The following is a 19,234-nucleotide window of genomic DNA, read 5'->3' on the forward strand; positions in this document are numbered from 1 at the left end:
ATAAAGATAGAGTACCCACTACGGACAGGTTTTTTTTTTTTCTTTTCGCTTTAAATTTTCCTTTAAGGGGAGGCCCTTCAATGCCTGTAGGTTGGACAAACGAGCTAAGGAACACCCAAATCCCAGCAGAATCTCCTTGTTTTGTTTAGAGATGGTAAGAATTCCCCCCCCCCCCCAGATATCTCCTGCCAGCTTCAACCTCCTTAATCTGGGAGCCCCCACCCCACCCCCCGCCCCACTCCTTTAACCGATGCTGAAATAAACGAAGAGTAAACGACTACAGTTCAGAAAACACTACTAGAACTGAGACCTCACGAGGTGGGCTGCGGTGGCCGTGACTGAATCCCGGGGAAGCCTCGCGTGGGGGGCTACCGTGTACGATCAAGTGGCACAAAAGTCATAAAAAGGAAAGAAAAAGGAGCTAGGGACACTTAGGTTTACAAAGTTGCCATTAAAGTTTATTTCCCTTTTATCAAGATAGGTGACGCTACACTTTGCCAGTTACTGAAGGCTGCAGGGTTTTGCTCAGAAAATAATATCGAGGCTTCCAACGTGTGTTTATTCCCCAGGCGCGCGCGCACACAAACGGTCTAACCCCATAAGCAAGCAAGAGGACGGGACTGCCAAGCATTTAAACAAAGACATGCGCCACCCCACCCACCCCAACCCTAACCCAGTACACCGAAGTCTACGCTCCCCCCAAAAGGATCCCTCTCCCGCTTTTTCTGGAGTTTTACGTTCTCTTTTAACCACAGCAGCCCATCATGGTTTCTCAGAACACCAGCGTGGCTCCCTGGGCGCACGCGGGGTCTCCCAAACCACCCATAATCATCCCCAAACCAAGATCGCAAGCCGGACACACATCGTGGGGGTGAAGAATGGGCTCTGAGAAGGGGGAGTGGAAGAAGGGGAAACGTTTTCGACCCCGCTCCAGCGCTCTCCTACACGCACTGGGCGTTAAAGAGAGGAGGACATTGACCAGTCCGAGGGAGGGAAAACAAGTCCCTCCGAGAAAACAGAGGCTGCACTCGCAGGGGACCTGGCGGTTGGCGGGGGTAGGAGTGCTTTGGTTTCAGGGGAGACTGACAGGGAGCGTGCACACTCGGAGTGGCCCGGGGAGCTGAAGCCGGGCTTTCCTGAGCGCGGCTGCTGACTAGTACTCCCTCCTACCGCCCCCCGCCCCCCTGCAGCACACACACTCCTCCCTCCCTCTCTGCGAGTGTGTAGTTTCAGCGCTTCGGCTGCTATCGCCGCCGCCACCGCTGCAGCAGCGCCAGGGACAAGCTTGAGCCACTAGCAGCAGCCACCACTTTGGGCAAACTTGCGGGTTTCTGGCTCGCGGCTCGTGAGCGGGAGCTTCCCACTCGCCGTGTCTCGGAGCTGTGGCAGCTTGAGGGGCGGCGGGAGCGCCCGCACCAGACTCTCCGAGACGCGAAAGGGACTAGACAACTGCGGAATTCACCCGCCGAGCCAGGGCACTTCCGAGGCAACAGCCGACTGGCACTTTTTCTCCCCTTGGCAAACTGTTTTTGTCCCCCGCCCCCCCCCCCCAAGCTACTTGGCAGCTATCTCTGACTCCACCTCCCCCTCCACTCCCTCCCCAATGCCTTTGGCTTTTCTTCGGAAATCCGGACAGAATTGGGCATCTTTGTTAATTGCCGTTGGGAGAGCCGGGCCAGGGGCTCTCGCTGGGCCAACGTCGCCCGTGCATAGAGCCGGGTTTGCTCACCTTTGAACTGCAAAGGGATCAAGTTCAGCTCGAGTTGCCTGCATTGGGACTGGGTGAAAGGAAACGGATCGTGCAGGAGACAGAGTGGGAGAAGGGGAAAGGGGAAAGGAGAGGAGGGAGGAGGAGGAGGAGGAGGAGGAGGAGGAGGGAGGAGAGAGGGAGGGAGGGGAGGGATCGAGAGAGCGGGGAGAGAGAGAGAGGCTGCAATCTCCTCCCTGAATCGCGCACAGCGCTGCAGATCCCAGTGCTCCGACATGCGGGCCGAATGCAGGTGAGGAAAGATACGGACTCTGCGGCTGCGAAGCCAAACTTGGGCGCCGCGCGGTGCGCTCGGCTCAGCCTTCACCTCCGCAGGCGAACTGCTGCTGCGGTTTCAGGCGGCGGCTTCGTGACTAATGACCTTGCGCAGAGTTGTTAAGAAAAAAAGGAAAAGCAGCTCTCGGGGTGAGAAGGGACCGACTCTGAACATGGCTCGGGCTGCTCTTGGGCGCGCGGGGAGAACCCGGACGCGGACCGCTCTGTAACGCGAGTGGTCTCCGTTGCTCGGTGCTCGAAGCAACCTGACGGCTATTCTTCATTCTCGGTCTGTGGACTGGCTCTCACTGTGCCTGAGCGGAGTCGGAGTTGAGGCTGGCTTGTTGCTGACCCCAGCGCCTCGTGCAGGAAGCGACTCACGTTTTCCTGGGCAGCCGGAGCAGGAGCTAAGGCTGGACTGAGTGGCTGAAACGTGAATTGGACTCAACTCGAGTAGCAGCCAAGACTAGCAGGGTTGGCAGGCGGGGGAGAGGCTGCAGGCTCGCTCCCCGTCGCTTCCCGGCTCCACCGCCCGCCTGCCGGAGCGGTACCGGCCCCTTCCGACAGAGCCAGGACGGGAGCCCGGGATTCTCCGCTTGCTGCGGGGATGACTCCGAGGGGGGGGCGCCGAACCCTTGGCGCGCAGTGTCCCGTGAACTGTGAGTACTGCGACTGAACGGCGGCCAGCGAGCGGGCGATTAGCACCCATTGCATGAATTATGAAACAATAACTTTCGGAAGAAGCAGAAGGAAAAAAAAAAAAAAAGAAGGATCTATCGCTGATTTCTCCTGGCCGACTCTACACACTGCTCTTGCCCCCTCCCACCTCTCCCTCTCGCTTTTTTTTTTTTTTTTCCTTTCCCGGAGAGGGGAGAGGTCTGGGAGGAGGGCAGGCGGCCGGCCCCTGAGGAGGGGGGCGCCGAGGGGGGCTGTGATTAGAAAGAGCAGTAGCAGCAGCAGCAGGAGAAGATGCTGAGGATGCGGACCGCGGGGTGGGCGCGCGGCTGGTGCCTGGGCTGCTGTCTCCTCTTGCCGCTCTCGCTCAGCCTGGCCGCCGCCAAGCAACTCCTCCGGTACCGGCTGGCCGAGGAGGGCCCCGCAGACGTCCGAATCGGCAACGTCGCCTCGGACCTGGGCATCGTGACCGGCTCGGGCGAGGTGACGTTCAGCCTCGAGTCAGGCTCGGAGTACCTGAAGATCGACAACCTTACGGGAGAGCTGAGCACGAGCGAGCGGCGCATCGACCGCGAGAAGCTGCCCCAGTGTCAGATGATCTTCGACGAGAACGAGTGCTTCCTGGACTTCGAGGTGTCGGTGATCGGGCCCTCGCAGAGCTGGGTGGACCTCTTCGAAGGTCGGGTCATCGTGCTGGACATCAACGACAACACGCCCACCTTCCCGTCGCCGGTGCTCACCCTCACGGTGGAGGAGAACAGGCCGGTGGGCACTCTGTACCTGCTTCCCACCGCCACCGACCGTGACTTCGGCCGCAACGGCATCGAGCGCTACGAGCTGCTCCAGGAACCCGGCGGAGGTGGCGGTGAGGGTCGGCGCGCCGGGCCTGCAGACAGCGCCCCCTACCCCGGGGGCGGCGGGAACGGCGCGAGCGGCGGTGGCGGCGGCGGCGGCTCCAAGCGGCGGCCGGACGCACCAGAGGGCGGTGGCGGCGGGACCAGCCCCGGTGGCCGCAGCAGCGTGTTCGAACTGCAGGTGGCCGACACCCCGGATGGCGAGAAGCAGCCGCAGCTGATCGTGAAGGGGGCGCTGGACCGCGAGCAGCGCGACTCCTACGAGCTGACCCTGCGGGTGCGCGACGGCGGCGACCCGCCCCGCTCCTCCCAGGCCATCCTGCGGGTGCTCATCACCGACGTGAACGACAACAGCCCCCGCTTCGAGAAGAGCGTGTACGAGGCAGATCTAGCCGAGAACAGCGCCCCGGGGACCCCTATTCTGCAGCTGCGTGCCACCGACCTGGACGTGGGGGTCAACGGGCAGATCGAGTACGTGTTCGGGGCGGCTACTGAGTCCGTGAGGCGGCTGCTGCGCCTGGACGAGACGTCCGGTTGGCTCAGTGTCCTGCACCGAATAGACCGCGAGGAGGTGAACCAGCTGCGCTTCACCGTCATGGCCCGTGACCGCGGGCAGCCCCCCAAGACCGACAAGGCCACGGTGGTCCTCATCATCAAGGATGAGAACGACAACGTGCCGTCTATTGAAATCCGCAAGATTGGGCGTATCCCACTCAAGGACGGGGTGGCCAATGTGGCCGAGGACGTTCTGGTGGACACTCCCATCGCCCTGGTGCAGGTGTCGGACCGGGACCAAGGCGAGAATGGTGTGGTCGCCTGCACCGTGGTGGGGGACGTGCCGTTCCAGCTCAAGCCGGCCAGCGACACAGAGGGCGACCAAAACAAGAAAAAGTACTTCCTGCACACCTCGGCCCCTTTGGACTATGAGACCACCCGGGAGTTTAACGTGATCATAGTGGCGGTGGACTCCGGCGGCCCCAGCCTCTCCAGCAACAACTCCCTGATTGTCAAGGTGGGAGACACCAACGACAACCCGCCTGTCTTCGACCAGTCCGTGGTGGAGGTCTACTTCCCGGAGAACAACATCCCTGGAGAGAGGGTGGCCACCGTGCTGGCGACAGACGCCGACAGCGGGAAAAACGCGGAGATAGCTTACTCCCTGGACTCTTCCGTGATGGGGATTTTTGCCATCGATCCCGATTCTGGGGACATCCTCGTCAACAAGGTGCTGGACCGCGAGCAGACTGACAGGTACGAGTTTAAAGTTAACGCCAAAGACAAAGGCATCCCGGTGCTGCAGGGCAGCACCACGGTGATCGTGCAGGTGGCTGACAAGAATGACAACGACCCTAAGTTTATGCAGGACGTCTTTACCTTTTACGTGAAAGAAAACTTGCAGCCCAACAGCCCCGTGGGGATGGTCACGGTGATGGATGCTGACAAGGGGCGCAATGCAGAGATGAGCCTGTACATCGAGGAAAACAGTAATATTTTTTCCATTGAAAACGACACGGGGACCATTTACTCTACCATGTCTTTTGACCGGGAACATCAGACCACATACACATTCAGAGTCAAGGCTGTGGACGGAGGAGATCCTCCCAGATCAGCCACAGCCACGGTGTCTCTCTTTGTTATGGATGAAAACGACAATGCTCCCACAATTACTCTTCCCAAAAACATTTCCTACACTTTACTGCCACCTTCAAGTAATGTCAGGACAGTAGTAGCTACCGTGTTGGCAACAGACAGTGACGATGGCATCAATGCAGACCTTAACTACAGCATTGTGGGAGGGAATCCCTTCAAGCTGTTTGAGATTGATTCCGCCAGTGGTGTGGTTTCCTTAGTGGGGAAACTCACCCAGAAGCATTATGGCTTGCACAGGTTGGTGGTGCAAGTGAATGACAGCGGGCAGCCTTCCCAGTCCACCACGGCTCTGGTGCATGTGTTTGTCAATGAAAGTGTCTCCAACGCAACTGTGATTGACTCCCAGATAGCCAGAAGTTTGCATACCCCACTCACCCAGGATATAGCTGGTGACCCGAGCTATGAAATTAGCAAACAGAGACTTAGTATTGTCATCGGGGTGGTTGCTGGAATTATGACAGTGATTCTAATCATCTTAATTGTAGTGATGGCAAGGTACTGCCGTTCCAAAAATAAAAATGGCTACGAGGCTGGCAAAAAAGATCACGAAGACTTTTTTACGCCCCAACAGCATGACAAATCTAAAAAGCCTAAAAAGGACAAGAAAAACAAAAAATCAAAGCAGCCTCTCTACAGCAGCATTGTCACTGTAGAAGCTTCTAAGCCAAATGGACAGAGGTACGATAGTGTCAATGAGAAGCTGTCAGACAGCCCCAGCATGGGCCGATACCGGTCAGTCAATGGTGGGCCTGGTAGTCCTGACCTGGCTAGGCATTACAAATCCAGTTCCCCATTGCCTACTGTGCAGCTTCACCCCCAGTCACCAACTGCAGGAAAAAAACACCAAGCCGTACAAGATCTACCACCAGCCAACACATTTGTGGGAGCAGGAGACAACATTTCCATTGGATCAGATCACTGCTCTGAATACAGCTGTCAAACCAATAACAAGTACAGCAAACAGGTAAGATGCATCTCAGATACATTTAAATATCCCAGACAAGGCTAATAACTCAGAGACAGAAAGGACCTCCTGCAAAGTGTGGTCTTTGCTTTTTCGAAAGCTGTGATTTAAAATTTTAATAGCCGAGGTTTAATGGTAACTCATACATCCTTCATCTGGTAGAGGCCATCTATGTAAGGCACACCACTATATTTTGCAAGTTAGACCAACATTCACTGAGTTACCAAAGAAAAAGTCCAAAGTAGGCAGTATTTTATATTTCTCTTTGCACTTGACAGCCCAAATCCTGCCTACATTTTGTGTTTCCAGAACAAGTATGTATATACTATTTGGATAATTAGCTTTAACCTGGAATTGCTTTCTTTTGTGGCTACTAAGTAGATAATTGTATCCAGGGAGAATTTCTAAAGTTACTACTGGTGTCTGTGCAACTTGACACTATGAAAGTTTTAGCTGTGTTACACATTATGCAGAATTTCACAGATAAGCGAATGCTGACTCATGCAAATGCGGTACCAAGTCTGAGATAGGAAAGTACTGTCTACGCTGGCAGAAATGGTGGTCTAAAAACGTTTAGTGATATACAAGTGTCATGAAAATAACATTTTTAACACTTCAATACCTATAACAATTAGACTTTTATGTGGTTACACAATCAGCATTTGCATTCTTCATGTCTTGTATTGAAAGTTTATAAGGAAAAGTGTACTGTCTGAACCACTTATTGATCCAAACCGCAAAAGTGTTCATGTTCGACGCACTGTGTGCAAGCATGTTTTGGTATGTATGCACTGTGCTGTACCCAGACCCTGAAGGTTATGTGGAATATCTGCTACAGGTGTTTCTCAGTGAAATGAGGAAACAGTAAAAAAAAACTTTCAAAAATACATAGGAAATGTATTGCGTGGTATATGTAATGCTCACAAAGTTGACTTTTTACACCCATCGAAGTTTGACACAGAACAAATAAAACCTTTTGGAAACTGTTGAGACCAATGCTGTAGCAACTCTACTAATATATCTTCTAATAAATCACATATTTCTTAATTTCAGGACTCATCTCGAGAAACACATTTATAACTGTCAGTATCGAATAGTAGCTTTTCTATTAGATATGCTTCGCATGTGGAATGTGTGATCCGAGAAGAATTAAGGCAAAGGAAAAAGTTATTTTATAGCCTCATTAAAGATGTGTATTGATGGGCACATTAAAGATATTGCTGGAAAGGGATAGTTTCTTAGTGCTTTCATACTTCTAAACATTAGTTTCCTAAAGAAATATTTTCTGCATTCTGCATATAGAAGTTGTGTTACTATATGCAGAAACTATTTGGATAATGAGAATCATACTTAGTATGGTTTCACATCTGATATTCAAAGCAATGCAAGAAAACACAGGTTTAACTATAATTCATTAAAAGTTTGAAAATATGTCTTTTCATGTGCATGTGAGGCTGAGTTATTTGTTTCTTTTAAAGTGAAATTTGTCAAGTGGAAAGTTTATACCTGTTGTGTCATCGCTTTACCTGGAGTTAGAAGCAGATTTTTGTTTTGTTTTTAGAGCCTTTACCAGTTTTCTAAACAAGGCCAATTGCAGTTAAAATAACAGCACTTTTGTAAGAGTACTTACAAACACCCCAAAATAAATTGAGATCTGTTGAAATTTCCCTAGGAAATGGTAATTTGTAATGCAGAAGTCCAGTGAAGGGATCTTTCTGCTGAATAGTTACTTCTCAGCTGTTATCCTGATAGGGCTGTTTGTCTTGTGGCTGAATGACATTTGCATTCCAAACGGTGGAATCTTAAACTTTTGAGTGGAGGTATCAGTAGCAGATTTCTAGATCTTTTTTCTTTAATGTAACCACCTACTACAGTTTGTGCTGTCATTTAAGCTTTGTTTGGCTCATCAAATAGGGTTAGCCCTATATTCTTGAATATTTAAAACAGCCAATATCAAGACTGTTGTGGCATCTTGTTTAAAAGGCAAAGTGATATGCTTATAAATAAACTAATGTGTGGGGCTAGTCTCCTGGCTGAGCGAGAGAGTTCACATATCCTACGAAGCCATTGGAATAAATCATGTAGTTTGCCACAGTGACTCTGGAGAACTTGTGTGTCCTTAGGTATTCAACAGATGTGTAAAGTTTTAACCACAATAAATAGCTAGCCTAAAATGAAATAAAAGCAAATGGAGTACACCCCCCTTAATGTAATTAGGACTAGTAATTGATACTCTTCATCTCGATATTGCCGTCAGGGGACAGGGATCCATTTACAAAGTTATATTCTGTTTAGACATCTGACATAATGGAAAGGATCTTTTTTGTTCTGATTTTTGTTTGTACCATAAATAGATGATTTTCACTTTTTTATTTTTAAAAGATACTACCTTAAGTTTTTGTACAGTGCCAAAATGTATTTTCTTTGATGCAACCTGACATAAAATAAAACTTGTACATGAATACAGGGGTTTGTTATAATTTCCCCCCTTGCGATACTGAGTTCATTTAAGGAAAAAGTTGAGGGTTGCCACCTTGTAATTCCTTAAGGCAGAGATTAAAAATCTGAGATTTTATCTGACATAAAACCTTCAATTTATTTACAGTTTTCCTAAATTGCTTTATCACAGTTCCTTACTTGATGCTGTGGAAGTGATTCTGCCACAGTGCTCTTATCTTCACGACAGAGAGGCCTTTGGCAGTAGTGCTCCTGAGTCCTCTTAATTGGCTGTGTTATAATAAACAGCTTTGTAGAAGTAAGTTTGTAAATAAAGCCACCCTCCCTCCACATCACGTTTGTTTTCACGGCACTAGAGTCATTCACATGAAGCTTCTATACTTATTCCTGGGCAGAAGCTAGGAGATGTGTGTTGCAGAATTGCTGGAATTATCTTTAAAATTCACACGTTAGGAACACTGATGTAACCCCAGGTTTCCCAAGTTCAGACCTCTGCAGCTGAAGCCCTTGATCCATAACGGTGTGTCCAGTGGAGAAAAATCTGCATCACTAACAGCGTTATTGAGATTCAGGGCACCCCTTTCTGTTTCATCCTCCCTATTACTGGGTAAACCTGGTCTTTGCGGTTATTACAGTTTTGTAAGTACTTCTGTGTTTTTAAGTTATAAAATAAAGGTAGAAGCATTATCTTTTCTTTTTTTTAGCATTTTATTTTCTATTTAACTGTCTAGTGTTTTAGTGTGCTAAGTAGTTTTTCAATTTTCTTAAAAAGCTAACATAATTCTGAAATACGAGCCAACATATATAAAAGTATAGTTACCACTTCACTTACTCTGTTCAAGTTTTATTGAGCCCATCCTGGCCATGCCGCTATTTGGATAACGCACTGGCAAGTAAAAATTTTATTGTATTTAGTAAATGGAATGTTAGGTACTTTATTTTTGGCAAGAGTGTAGAGAATACAGCTTGAATAAACATTCATTTAAAAATCCATTTGTAGCTGATCCTGGAATACTCACAAAGAATTTATATTGACTCCAGTGACAGTTTTCCTTGCGTAAGGAGCTGCTGAATGCCATCTGAATAATGTTTCCTTTAATTGATCAGATTATGCTCAATATTCATAGCATATTTAGTAATGCTCATGGCAGAAGTTATTTTATTTTTTAATTACTTCAATTTCGGAAGCCAATGGGTGACATGACTTGCCACGGTCTAGTAGAGTTCTGAGCACTGAGAACACCGCACGTGGATTTGTGTGTGCGTGTTACACCGTACGTGTCGTAGTGGACACGCATCTGCAGAGTGCTGCCACGCCACGCGCAGCTTCCGGTTCCAGTTCTGCCAGCGGGATCTCCACAGCATGGTTCTGTCTGTCTGCAAGGCCGCTTTTCAAGGGGTACAATCCACCTAGATCTGGAGGGATTTCTGTGACCTTTGGCTTGATACCGTAGGCGAGAAGCTAATGATGATGAAGGAGAGGCTGTCTTTAGTCAGGAGGTACCTACTATGGCAATGTTACCTGGAGCTCTCGATAGAACAAGGGCAGGGTCATCCACTGATGCGATGTGCAGTGAGCCTGCACATTTTTGGATAGTCCAGGTTTGACTATTTGAACCTTAGTCCAAGCTTATATTAAGTCAGTTAATGACTTAGACGTAAAACTACAAAGTCGAGTTAAAATTTTTAAAGTAAATCACCACCTAGATAAATATAGTCAAGTCATTTATTCTTGCTATCTTTCTGTCTTTGAGTAATTACATATTTCATATATGGAAAAGTGTGCACATGTTGCATATTGAAAAATCTCTCTCCATTTCCACCCCCAGAGACACATACAGATGTATTCATGTAAACCAGTCATGGTGCAGTCCAACTTTTATTTCCTTGTGGGATTCATACTTTCATGCGTGGAAAACATTTGAACTTTAAACATACACAAAATCATATAAAGCCTATCATAGTCAACTACTTAATGCCTGTTTCTAAAATCACTAGTCATCACATTTCACAATTAAAACACAACGACTGAAACTGCCCCTGGATTGCACAGAAGAGGGGACAGGGTCAGTATGGAAAAGCAGTTTGTATAATGATGGAATAATCGGGTATGTAATGTGGACGAGAGTCCAAGTCACGGAGTGCAGAGTCCGGTGTTCTTTTTTTATCCTCATTTATCACCTCTTGGTAAAAAAGAAAAAAAAAGAGATTTTTCTAACCTTCTCTTTTTTCATTTATGTTTTTTTTTTAAGATTTTATTTATTTATTTTTAGAGAGGGAAGGGAGGGAGAAAGAGAGAGAGAGAGAGAGAGAGAGAGAGAGAAACAGCAATGTGCAGTTGCTGGGGGTTATGGCCTGCAACCCAGGCATGTGCCCTGACTGGGAATCGAACCTGCGATGCTTTGGTTCACAGCTCGCGCTCAATCCACTGAGCTACGCTAGCCAGGGCACCTTCTCTTTATATATTTCAGTAGTGACAGAAACCTGTTGAAGTTTATTTATGTACGTATAACTGCATATTTGCCTATGTCGTCTGACTTTTTTACTCATTTATTTTTTGATCCTCACCCCAGGACGTGTTTTCAATGCTTTGAGAGAGGGAGGAAGGGAGACAGAGAGAGACACTGCTGTGAGAGGGAAAGAGCTGTTGGTTTTGTGTCCTGCACGCTGTGGGACTAGGGGGGTGTGGATCTTAGGCACCCCAACTGCAGACCGAGGTTCAAACCTGCCACCTAGGTGTGTGCCCTGATCCTGAGTAGAATCCCCGACCCTGCTCTTACAGGGTAAGGCTCCAGCTCACTGAGCCACACTGGCCAGGGCTATAGATTGTCATTTCAAAATAGAATATAATTCTGCTTTAGGTTCTAGATTTTAATCTGTAAAGTTATCTGGCAAATTGTAATTCAAATGTTACAGAGTTTCTTTTAAAAAATAGTGTTTCTTTTTACGCTTAGGAAAATGGCAATTGCTAAGATAAAGTAGCAATGTGGTTTAGAACATATATTCAACAAGTTAACAGACAGAATTAAATATTTCTTTCTATTATTGATTCCATGGAGAGGGGGAGGGAGAGAGAAAGAGAGAGAAAGAAACATTGATGTGAGGGAGAAACATGGATTGGTTGTCTCTTGCATGCACCCCTACTGGGGCCTGAACCCTCAGCCTGGGCATCGGCCCTGACCAGAGTCTAACCAGCGACCTTTTGGCCATGCAGGACAATTTGATTCCCAGCCAACTGAGCCATATCGGTCAGGGCAACGGACAGAATTTTTAATTTTAGTAGAACAGTGATGATAGATGTAAGCACCTAGCCAGCATTTAGTATATCCTCAATAAAAACATCTTTTAAATGGAAATTAATACAGGCTTTCTATACATTAGTAGGAAACTTTCTATGCATTCTAATTGGGATAATCTTTGTCCTTTTCCATCAATATGGATGATGCCTTTTGCTTCTGTACTCCTTTGTATTTTACAAATTTTGTACATTCACTTTGTCTTCGTAGCATCCTTCACGTAAGAGTGGGACAAAAGCAGGTGCACAGTTGTGAGTACACAAAACAGTGTTTGCTACTATTATTTTATTTTCCATATGGACAACTGTAAACCTACTTTTTCCCCACCCTGTACAATTGGGAGCTATTTTTTTTCTCTAAATTTGTCTTCTAGACAGTTTTTAGAAGAATGTGATATTTTGTTATTACTTTTCAATTAGATCACTTCCTTGTTACACAGTAAACAAATTTAATGTATTAGAGTCTAAATTTACATAGTAATAAATAGAAATGATTTTTAAATTTCGGAATGAAATCTGAGCTGCTTTTAAAACTACGTATGATGTGACAAAAACTTTGCCATAGCCACTGATGCTATTATATATTTTAACGGTATTACTCCCCACCCCCCACTGGGGGAGGGTGGTGATGGAGATTATGTACGAAATTTAGTGTGGTAATTGTTTAGAGCATTATGTTTAAGCTGTGTGTAACCAGTTTCTAGACTGTGGCAAGGCTCCCCATCCATTCATTTACTGTGACTGTATAGAAATAGTAAGATCTGTTTATATATATATCTATCTTAAGTCAGCTTTGCTTATCTTTCTTATTTATTTTAAAAGCCCTTAGAGTTTTTTCCAAAGCAGGAACTCTGTTTCAGAACATTACGCAGTGCTTTATTTAGCATTAGTGTTGTGGGGGAAATCACATTACAAGAAGAATTGAGCTGAAACCACTAAAACTAATCTTAATTATCACTTCTGGTGAATTAATGTTTTAAAGGCAGAATAAAGCTTTATTTTCAGGAATTTAGTGATGTTTGTATTGAACTCCAATGCCGGGTATAAACAAACAAACAAACAAACAAAAACTGTTAAAGCTTCTAAGTATGGTTCGTCTGACAAGTTAACGGTTTCCCTCTGAGCATATTTATTATTTACAAATACATAATTTGGCAGTAAAAATTCTCTGCTTCAAAATCTGTAACACAGCATTTTGATTGGGCATAAGACGCTGGGAAAAATTTCTTTATTGCATTATTTTCACCTGTATAAATCTTTATTTTCCTCTTTTCAGATGCGTGCACATCCACACATTACTGTGTTTGGCTGAATTCCATGCTAATATGATGCTCCATTATGCACCATACTCTGATGACCTGGCTACTCCGAAACCTGCTGGAGCCTGCCCTTGGCCGTGGGGTGTCAGCCAATCACTGCTCGTTCCACTTGATGTTCATTTGATTTTCAAGCTTTTATTTTTTTATTGAAGGAAAGTAGTATTACGATGAATAAACACAAAAGAAGCAGTATTAATAAAGAAATGTGCTAATAATGGATGTTTAAGTCACCAGGAAATTCCATTCTCAAAGAAGCGGTTAGCAGAACTTAATTGTAAAGTTAAAAAAAAAAAAAAAAACAAACAAACCCAAAAGACTCTGGCTTTGTGTGAACCAAGGAAAATTAAGTCAATTAAGTCTCTGTCTATAACACATTAAATACTGATTTTCAATAAAATCCTACATTGATCAATATTTTTAAAGTGTTATGTAATCACCACCTTTTTCCAAGCCAGTGAGAGAGTTCTTTTAGAAATGGTAGTGTCTCAGAGTGCTCATTCTGTGTGGGTATTTCTAAATACCACCGTCTGTGTGTGTGTGTGTGTGTGTGTGTGTGTGTGTGTTCCCACACTTGTGTATGTGAGGAACTTGAGCAATATGTATTAAAAATATTGCCTGTAATCAGATTTCAGAGATTACTTTGGTATTTTGTACAGGCAATGCATTGCTTTGTTCCTTAGTTTTGAAATACTGGCTAGAATGTCTATAGAATTTTCAAGGTATTTTTTGGTTGAAATCCTTGAGAGAATTTAGAACCTTTCAGTTAGATTTACTGAAGTCACTGTAGTCACATTCAGAGGGAATATGTGTGGCTTCTTGTTTTTGTGGAGTACATTTATCTGAAGGCTATTCTATTTGATGTCAAATAACATAAATTCCAGCAGCTTCCGAGAATCCAGCACATTACATTATGTGTTGAAAGAGCAATTGGCCAAATTTCGGTTGCATGAGTGATTTTCTGGGTAAGTCAGGGAATCCTCTGGCTACACCCTCTATGTTGTATATTTATGTCTCTGTTACATTGTGTAGGTTTATGTGCCATCATATAAGTGTTTCATATGTAACATTTGACAATTCTATAACACAGTGTCTGCCCTATTAAAGTTTTTCCCAAGTTTTGAAATACTAACCAAGAATGCCAGATTCTGGAGATATTTTTTGTGAATTACTATCAATATAAAAGCCCTTTAAGCAAAATAAATACGTGTGAGAACAATGTTAAAGCGCAGAGTGGTAGGAAATGCACTCTAGCCCATGTATCTCTACTGTATGTATTTTAGGCTTTTTATTCTATTAGCTGTTGATTTCATTTTGTAAAAGAAGGAATATTTCAAAAATATCATCGAGACTATAGTATATAGTTCCTGAGTAAAAGCTAATTTTCCTCAGCTTATTTTTATTTTGAGCACAAGGACAAGGGTAAAAGTGTAAGAAGTTAGTGAAAATAATTCCTACCACTTTCTGCTTCTTGTAAATGTTGCATTTCTTCATCCTAAGGAGTAAACTTCCTTAGATGTACTTCAGCTGTGAACCCTCTAACATATCACATCAACTCAAAAACAAGTTAGAGACAAAAAAAGTCCAGAATTTGCGGATAACCCAATGTGCAAGCGCATAGAGGCATTATTTGGGAACACCTTCACAAAGAATATCCTAAGGCAGCATTTTGCAAACTTGGGTTGCAACACACTACTGGGGCCTGACTCAGTGTGTGAGTCTCTACCACGAGTAGAATGATATGAGATAAAGCAGAAAAATTCCGAGTACCCCTCACCCGTATCGTAAGAGTAAATACTGTCTTGCGCAAACCGCGTTTCAGTTGTGTCTTTGTGCATGTGTGGTTCGTGTTCTCGGTTGCTACACGGAGAATTTCTTACTGTGGAAGCAGCTGAATGAGATGGGAACCGCTACTCTAGATTGTTTGGGGAAGGGAAGGGTGGCTACTTACTATTATATTAGGAAAACATAATAAAGCAGAATGATCGGCAGCAGCATTTGCCAATAGGGAAAAGCTTTTGAGAAGTCTTACTATTCCTTTTTTAGAAATCTTTGATGATGTCACCATTGGCCCTACCGCTGCACAGACTCACCCCCTCTCCCGCTCCCCTGCTTCCAATTGCCCAGCCCCCTTTGTGAACACTGGAATTTACCATGTAGGGAGGTGTCGGTACTCAGAAGGCGACAGACTCAGAGCCACCACCCACCACCCCACATATATAGCATTTGGACATTTTATTTTAAAAAACAAGATGATAATTCATTTTCCACCAAGAGGAATATGAGAATATTGCAGAGTGTTTATATAAAATTTATTTCAACACATCTATCCTTATTCGTGCTTAGTATGCAAAGAATACTAAGAGTCTTGATCCGTATGGAATTAATACAGTATAAAGAAGATTACAAAGCAGAAAAATAATAGATTATATTTGCATCATTCCTCTGAAATATGAAAAAATGGAACGTTATGTTTGTTGATTTGCTCCTCAGAGCAAACTATGAGGAGAAGCAACCTCTTAATTTTTTCCGAGGTGAGGAAACAATTAAGGAACAGTTTTTTTGTGACCCTGGTGGAACTTGCTTAAGACCTTTATAAAGTAGATGAAGAAATATCCAGTCAGGATGTGTGAGTACCGAGAGCATTTGGAGGAAGTTGTGAAATGTGTGCTTTTGAATAAAGTATATTTTCAGACTTATCTGGGTGAAGTCTTCCGAAAAGACTTATTTAGACTCGGCCCAGTTTTACCGGTATTCTCGGGTCATAAACCTCACTCCGTACTACCGAAAAAGGAAGCGCTGTGGGAGTCCTTCGAAGAGCTAGTTAGTCTGATTTAGAAACGACAACCTCACGTGATTTTAAAAACCCTCAAGAACTAGGTAATTCACTTAAACCTAACTGTATTTTTGAGGCTATTTCTAAAACATAAAAATAAAAAAAAGACCAAAGTCCTTAAGAAGTAATTCCACAATTTAAAATATCTGATGATATCAGGAATCATCTTCTATCTGTTCATTTTGAAAAACACCTTCTTTGATGTGATTGTTTTTAGCCATTCATTTTGCAGAGAATAGATTGATTTGCTGCATCTTTAAGATGCACTGTAAGGTTTTAGGATGTAATTCAATGATGACGAGAACAAGACACTTGCCTTCATGCATAAGACAGTGCAAAAAAAGATACACATAAGGCAAGGGACACAGGAAACTTCGCGGGACCGTCCCCAAGTCTGCCTTGCTTGTCATGGTATTTCCCAGGGCCCACTAGCGTGCCTAGCACCTTGGAGACACTCAGACGTATTTGTTGAGGAAATGAGCCAAGGATGTGGGCTTTGGTGCTAGGTAGCTTGTAGATCACTGGACTACGTGAGGCCACTTTTACATCAGACCCTGAGCGCCTGCTGACTTATTTTCTTTCCCTGCTGAGCCGATGTCTTTATGATAAAAGGCCACCTGCTGTGTTGGCTGGAGTCCCTGCCTTCTCTGCATGGTGTATGACTCTGGCTTCAGCAGCAAATGAGCAATTCTCTGATGTCCCATCCTTCCTTCTACTTGCTGGTGTCATAAACACCATACCTTTAAAAAAGATAAAACTAGTAAACTTTGCAATTATTTAAGGCAAGTGAGGGAGACGCTAGGCCACACAGTAGAGTCCGGACATCTCTTGCCTGGGATGAAGAGGAAGCATGCAAAGGTGGGTTTTTGGTATTCCAGAGATCCTTACCTTTGGAAAACAGCTACACAACAGGGTGGGACGAAAGTAGATTTACAGTTGTTATTATAGGAAAGCAGGAAGTACATTAATAAAGACCAATAGAATAGACTCTGTTTTGGGTACTCACAACTGTAAACCTACTTTTGCCCCACCCTGTGTGTATGCCTGAACGCATGCATCTCTGTGTTCATCAGTACGTATACTCGTGTTCATCAGTATACAGTCTCATGTTCCTGCAGCTATTGAATTCATTGTGCCAGCCCACGCTCGCTGATACAGATAAGGTTCCGTGTTCCTTCTGACTGCCCGTGGAGAGCAGTCATTTCTAAAGGTAAAAGCCTGGCATATCTGAAAAGAGAACCATGTAGTGGGTTTACCTAAGGAAAGATACCTACAAGAAGGAATATGCCTTCATTTGGGATGATGGGTAGGGAGGTAGGAGCTAGGAAATGCTTTACAACTCAGAAGGGCTCCTTAGTTGTCCCAGTATTTTAAAGGACACCTCTTTTAAATTGCAAATACTCTCTGAAAAAGCCCTGTTTAGTCTCTGGCACACCTGGGTGTAAATTGCTTTAAGCAGATAACCAGGTCAGCACCTTACAAAGATCAATAGTTCTTAAGAAATGGTGATTTCATTAGGGGTTTGAGGAAGGACAGGCCGCCTGCAGTAGTTTGGAAGACAGAACTTGGTTAAGGCTGTGAGCTTCAGGAAAGCAAGGTGAGATTGTATCAGCAAAGGGAATGCAGGCCTGACAAAGGCAAATGTTTGTGGCCTTGAAATTTGCTGGCCCTGGATACTGTAAGGATGCTATGAAATGTCACAGGTTAATATGATTACAAGGTCAGTGTCAAAAAGTAATAAATGTCCACTTCCTGCCATTTCAATCTGGTGTTGGTTTTTGTGTTTTGTTTTGTTTTTTTTTGCTGTTTTTGTTTTGTTTTCAGTTTAGAATCAGATTTGACTGCTCCATCTCTATTCATCTTCTGCTCCCTTTTGGGAGAAAGAAAAAAAAAAAACAAAGGAAAAAATGCAACTGCTGCAAGACAACATACTTCCTTCCTGCTAGTATTATAGACTACCGTCATTGAACTATTGCCACGATATTGTCCTGCTGTTTCTTATCCTCACATAATTCAATTCCCAAAAATTGAGTTCCAGTCGGTCTGGTCGGTCCTATAGCCCCCAAATCTGAATTGTTAACTCTTCCCTCTTCTCAGTCTCATGGCAGAGGATGGGTGAGGCTATAAAACGTCTAGGTTTAGAGCTCAAGAAATTCCTAACTTCTGCCTACTGGCTCTGCCCTCGAAGGCCTGTGGCAATGTAGAAAGCCGAAGCTGGATAAGGCAACCTGAAAATCTGCCTTCTGGCTCTGGTTCTGCCAGTGACTGGCCAGTGTGGCGGTGGCGTACAGTGAGTCCATTCAAGTCCTGATGCCCTTGGGGTGCAGTGCATCTTCTGTCATTTTCCAACTCCTACTCTGGTTTCATCACAGGGCTTAGTTAGGGAGGATCACGTTGACAGAACTTTGTAAAGCCTACTGCAGCTTAAGGCAATGTTCCTAATTACCCATGAGCTTCTCTAAGCCCTCCCTAAACTGCACTTAAACTTTTGAGGTATTTTCACTATTTGTTATGTGTAAAAGTTTTTTTTTTTAATTTGTCATACTCACCTTTTTGAAGATTTTGATATTCTCTTATCATGGTTGATTTCTTCAAAGGCTGAGCCCTGGTCAAGATCAAGGTGCGACAACTGCGTGTGCCTCTACAGGTGCCCACGGGCACTGGATATTGTCAGAATTACTCTCAGTGCCCACTGACACATCAGTGGTGAAGAGAGACACGTAGCTTATTGCTGTAATGCAAATAGTTTAGGGAGGGCGCAGAACAATTTGACATTATTCATTTTGACACTTTTTAAGACATTTCATCATTTTTAACAGTCATTTTTTTTCTTCCGTGCATTATTTCCTGGGAGCTTTTTCTTCACACCTCATACCCAACCTCTAACATTAACAGCTATTATTTATTGAGCTTTTATTCTTTGCCAATCACTCTGCCAAAGGCGATAATATCACTTACTCCTAACATCTCCAGGAGGCAGGCACTGTTACTATCTCCGTGACAAATGCAACTGGGGACAAAAAAAACCCTCCAAAAATTACAGAACCTCTCTTAGATCCCACACCTCAACCTACAAGAGACTGAAGTACCGGCAGTCCATTCCCCTCTGACATAACTTTTTTCTCCAGATCTGAGACTTATTAGCATAGTAGCCCTGATTGATT

General features: G+C 44.7%; 1 protein-coding gene across 8 annotated transcripts in view; it reads left to right on the forward strand.

Moving 5' to 3' along the window:
• Positions 1-1,921: 1,921 nt before the first annotated feature.
• The window catches only part of PCDH7 (protocadherin 7), a 409,967-nt gene continuing 392,654 nt past the window's right edge, over positions 1,922-19,234 (forward strand). For 5 of the 8 annotated variants that reach the window (XM_028507540.2, XM_028507541.2, XM_028507542.2 and 2 more), the window contains exon 1: positions 1,922-6,166. In XM_028507540.2, the coding sequence (XP_028363341.1) occupies positions 2,993-6,166 (3,174 nt within the window). In that variant the 5' untranslated portion in view covers positions 1,922-2,992. Of the gene's footprint in view, positions 6,167-8,795; positions 9,305-13,194; positions 14,782-19,234 lie in introns of those variants that run through there. The other 3 variants (XM_028507544.2, XM_028507545.2, XM_036019640.1) reach the window with 3 other exon arrangements.

The sequence above is a fragment of the Phyllostomus discolor genome, chromosome 1 (assembly GCF_004126475.2).
Source record: "Phyllostomus discolor isolate MPI-MPIP mPhyDis1 chromosome 1, mPhyDis1.pri.v3, whole genome shotgun sequence".
NCBI classification, from domain to species: domain Eukaryota; kingdom Metazoa; phylum Chordata; class Mammalia; order Chiroptera; family Phyllostomidae; genus Phyllostomus; species Phyllostomus discolor.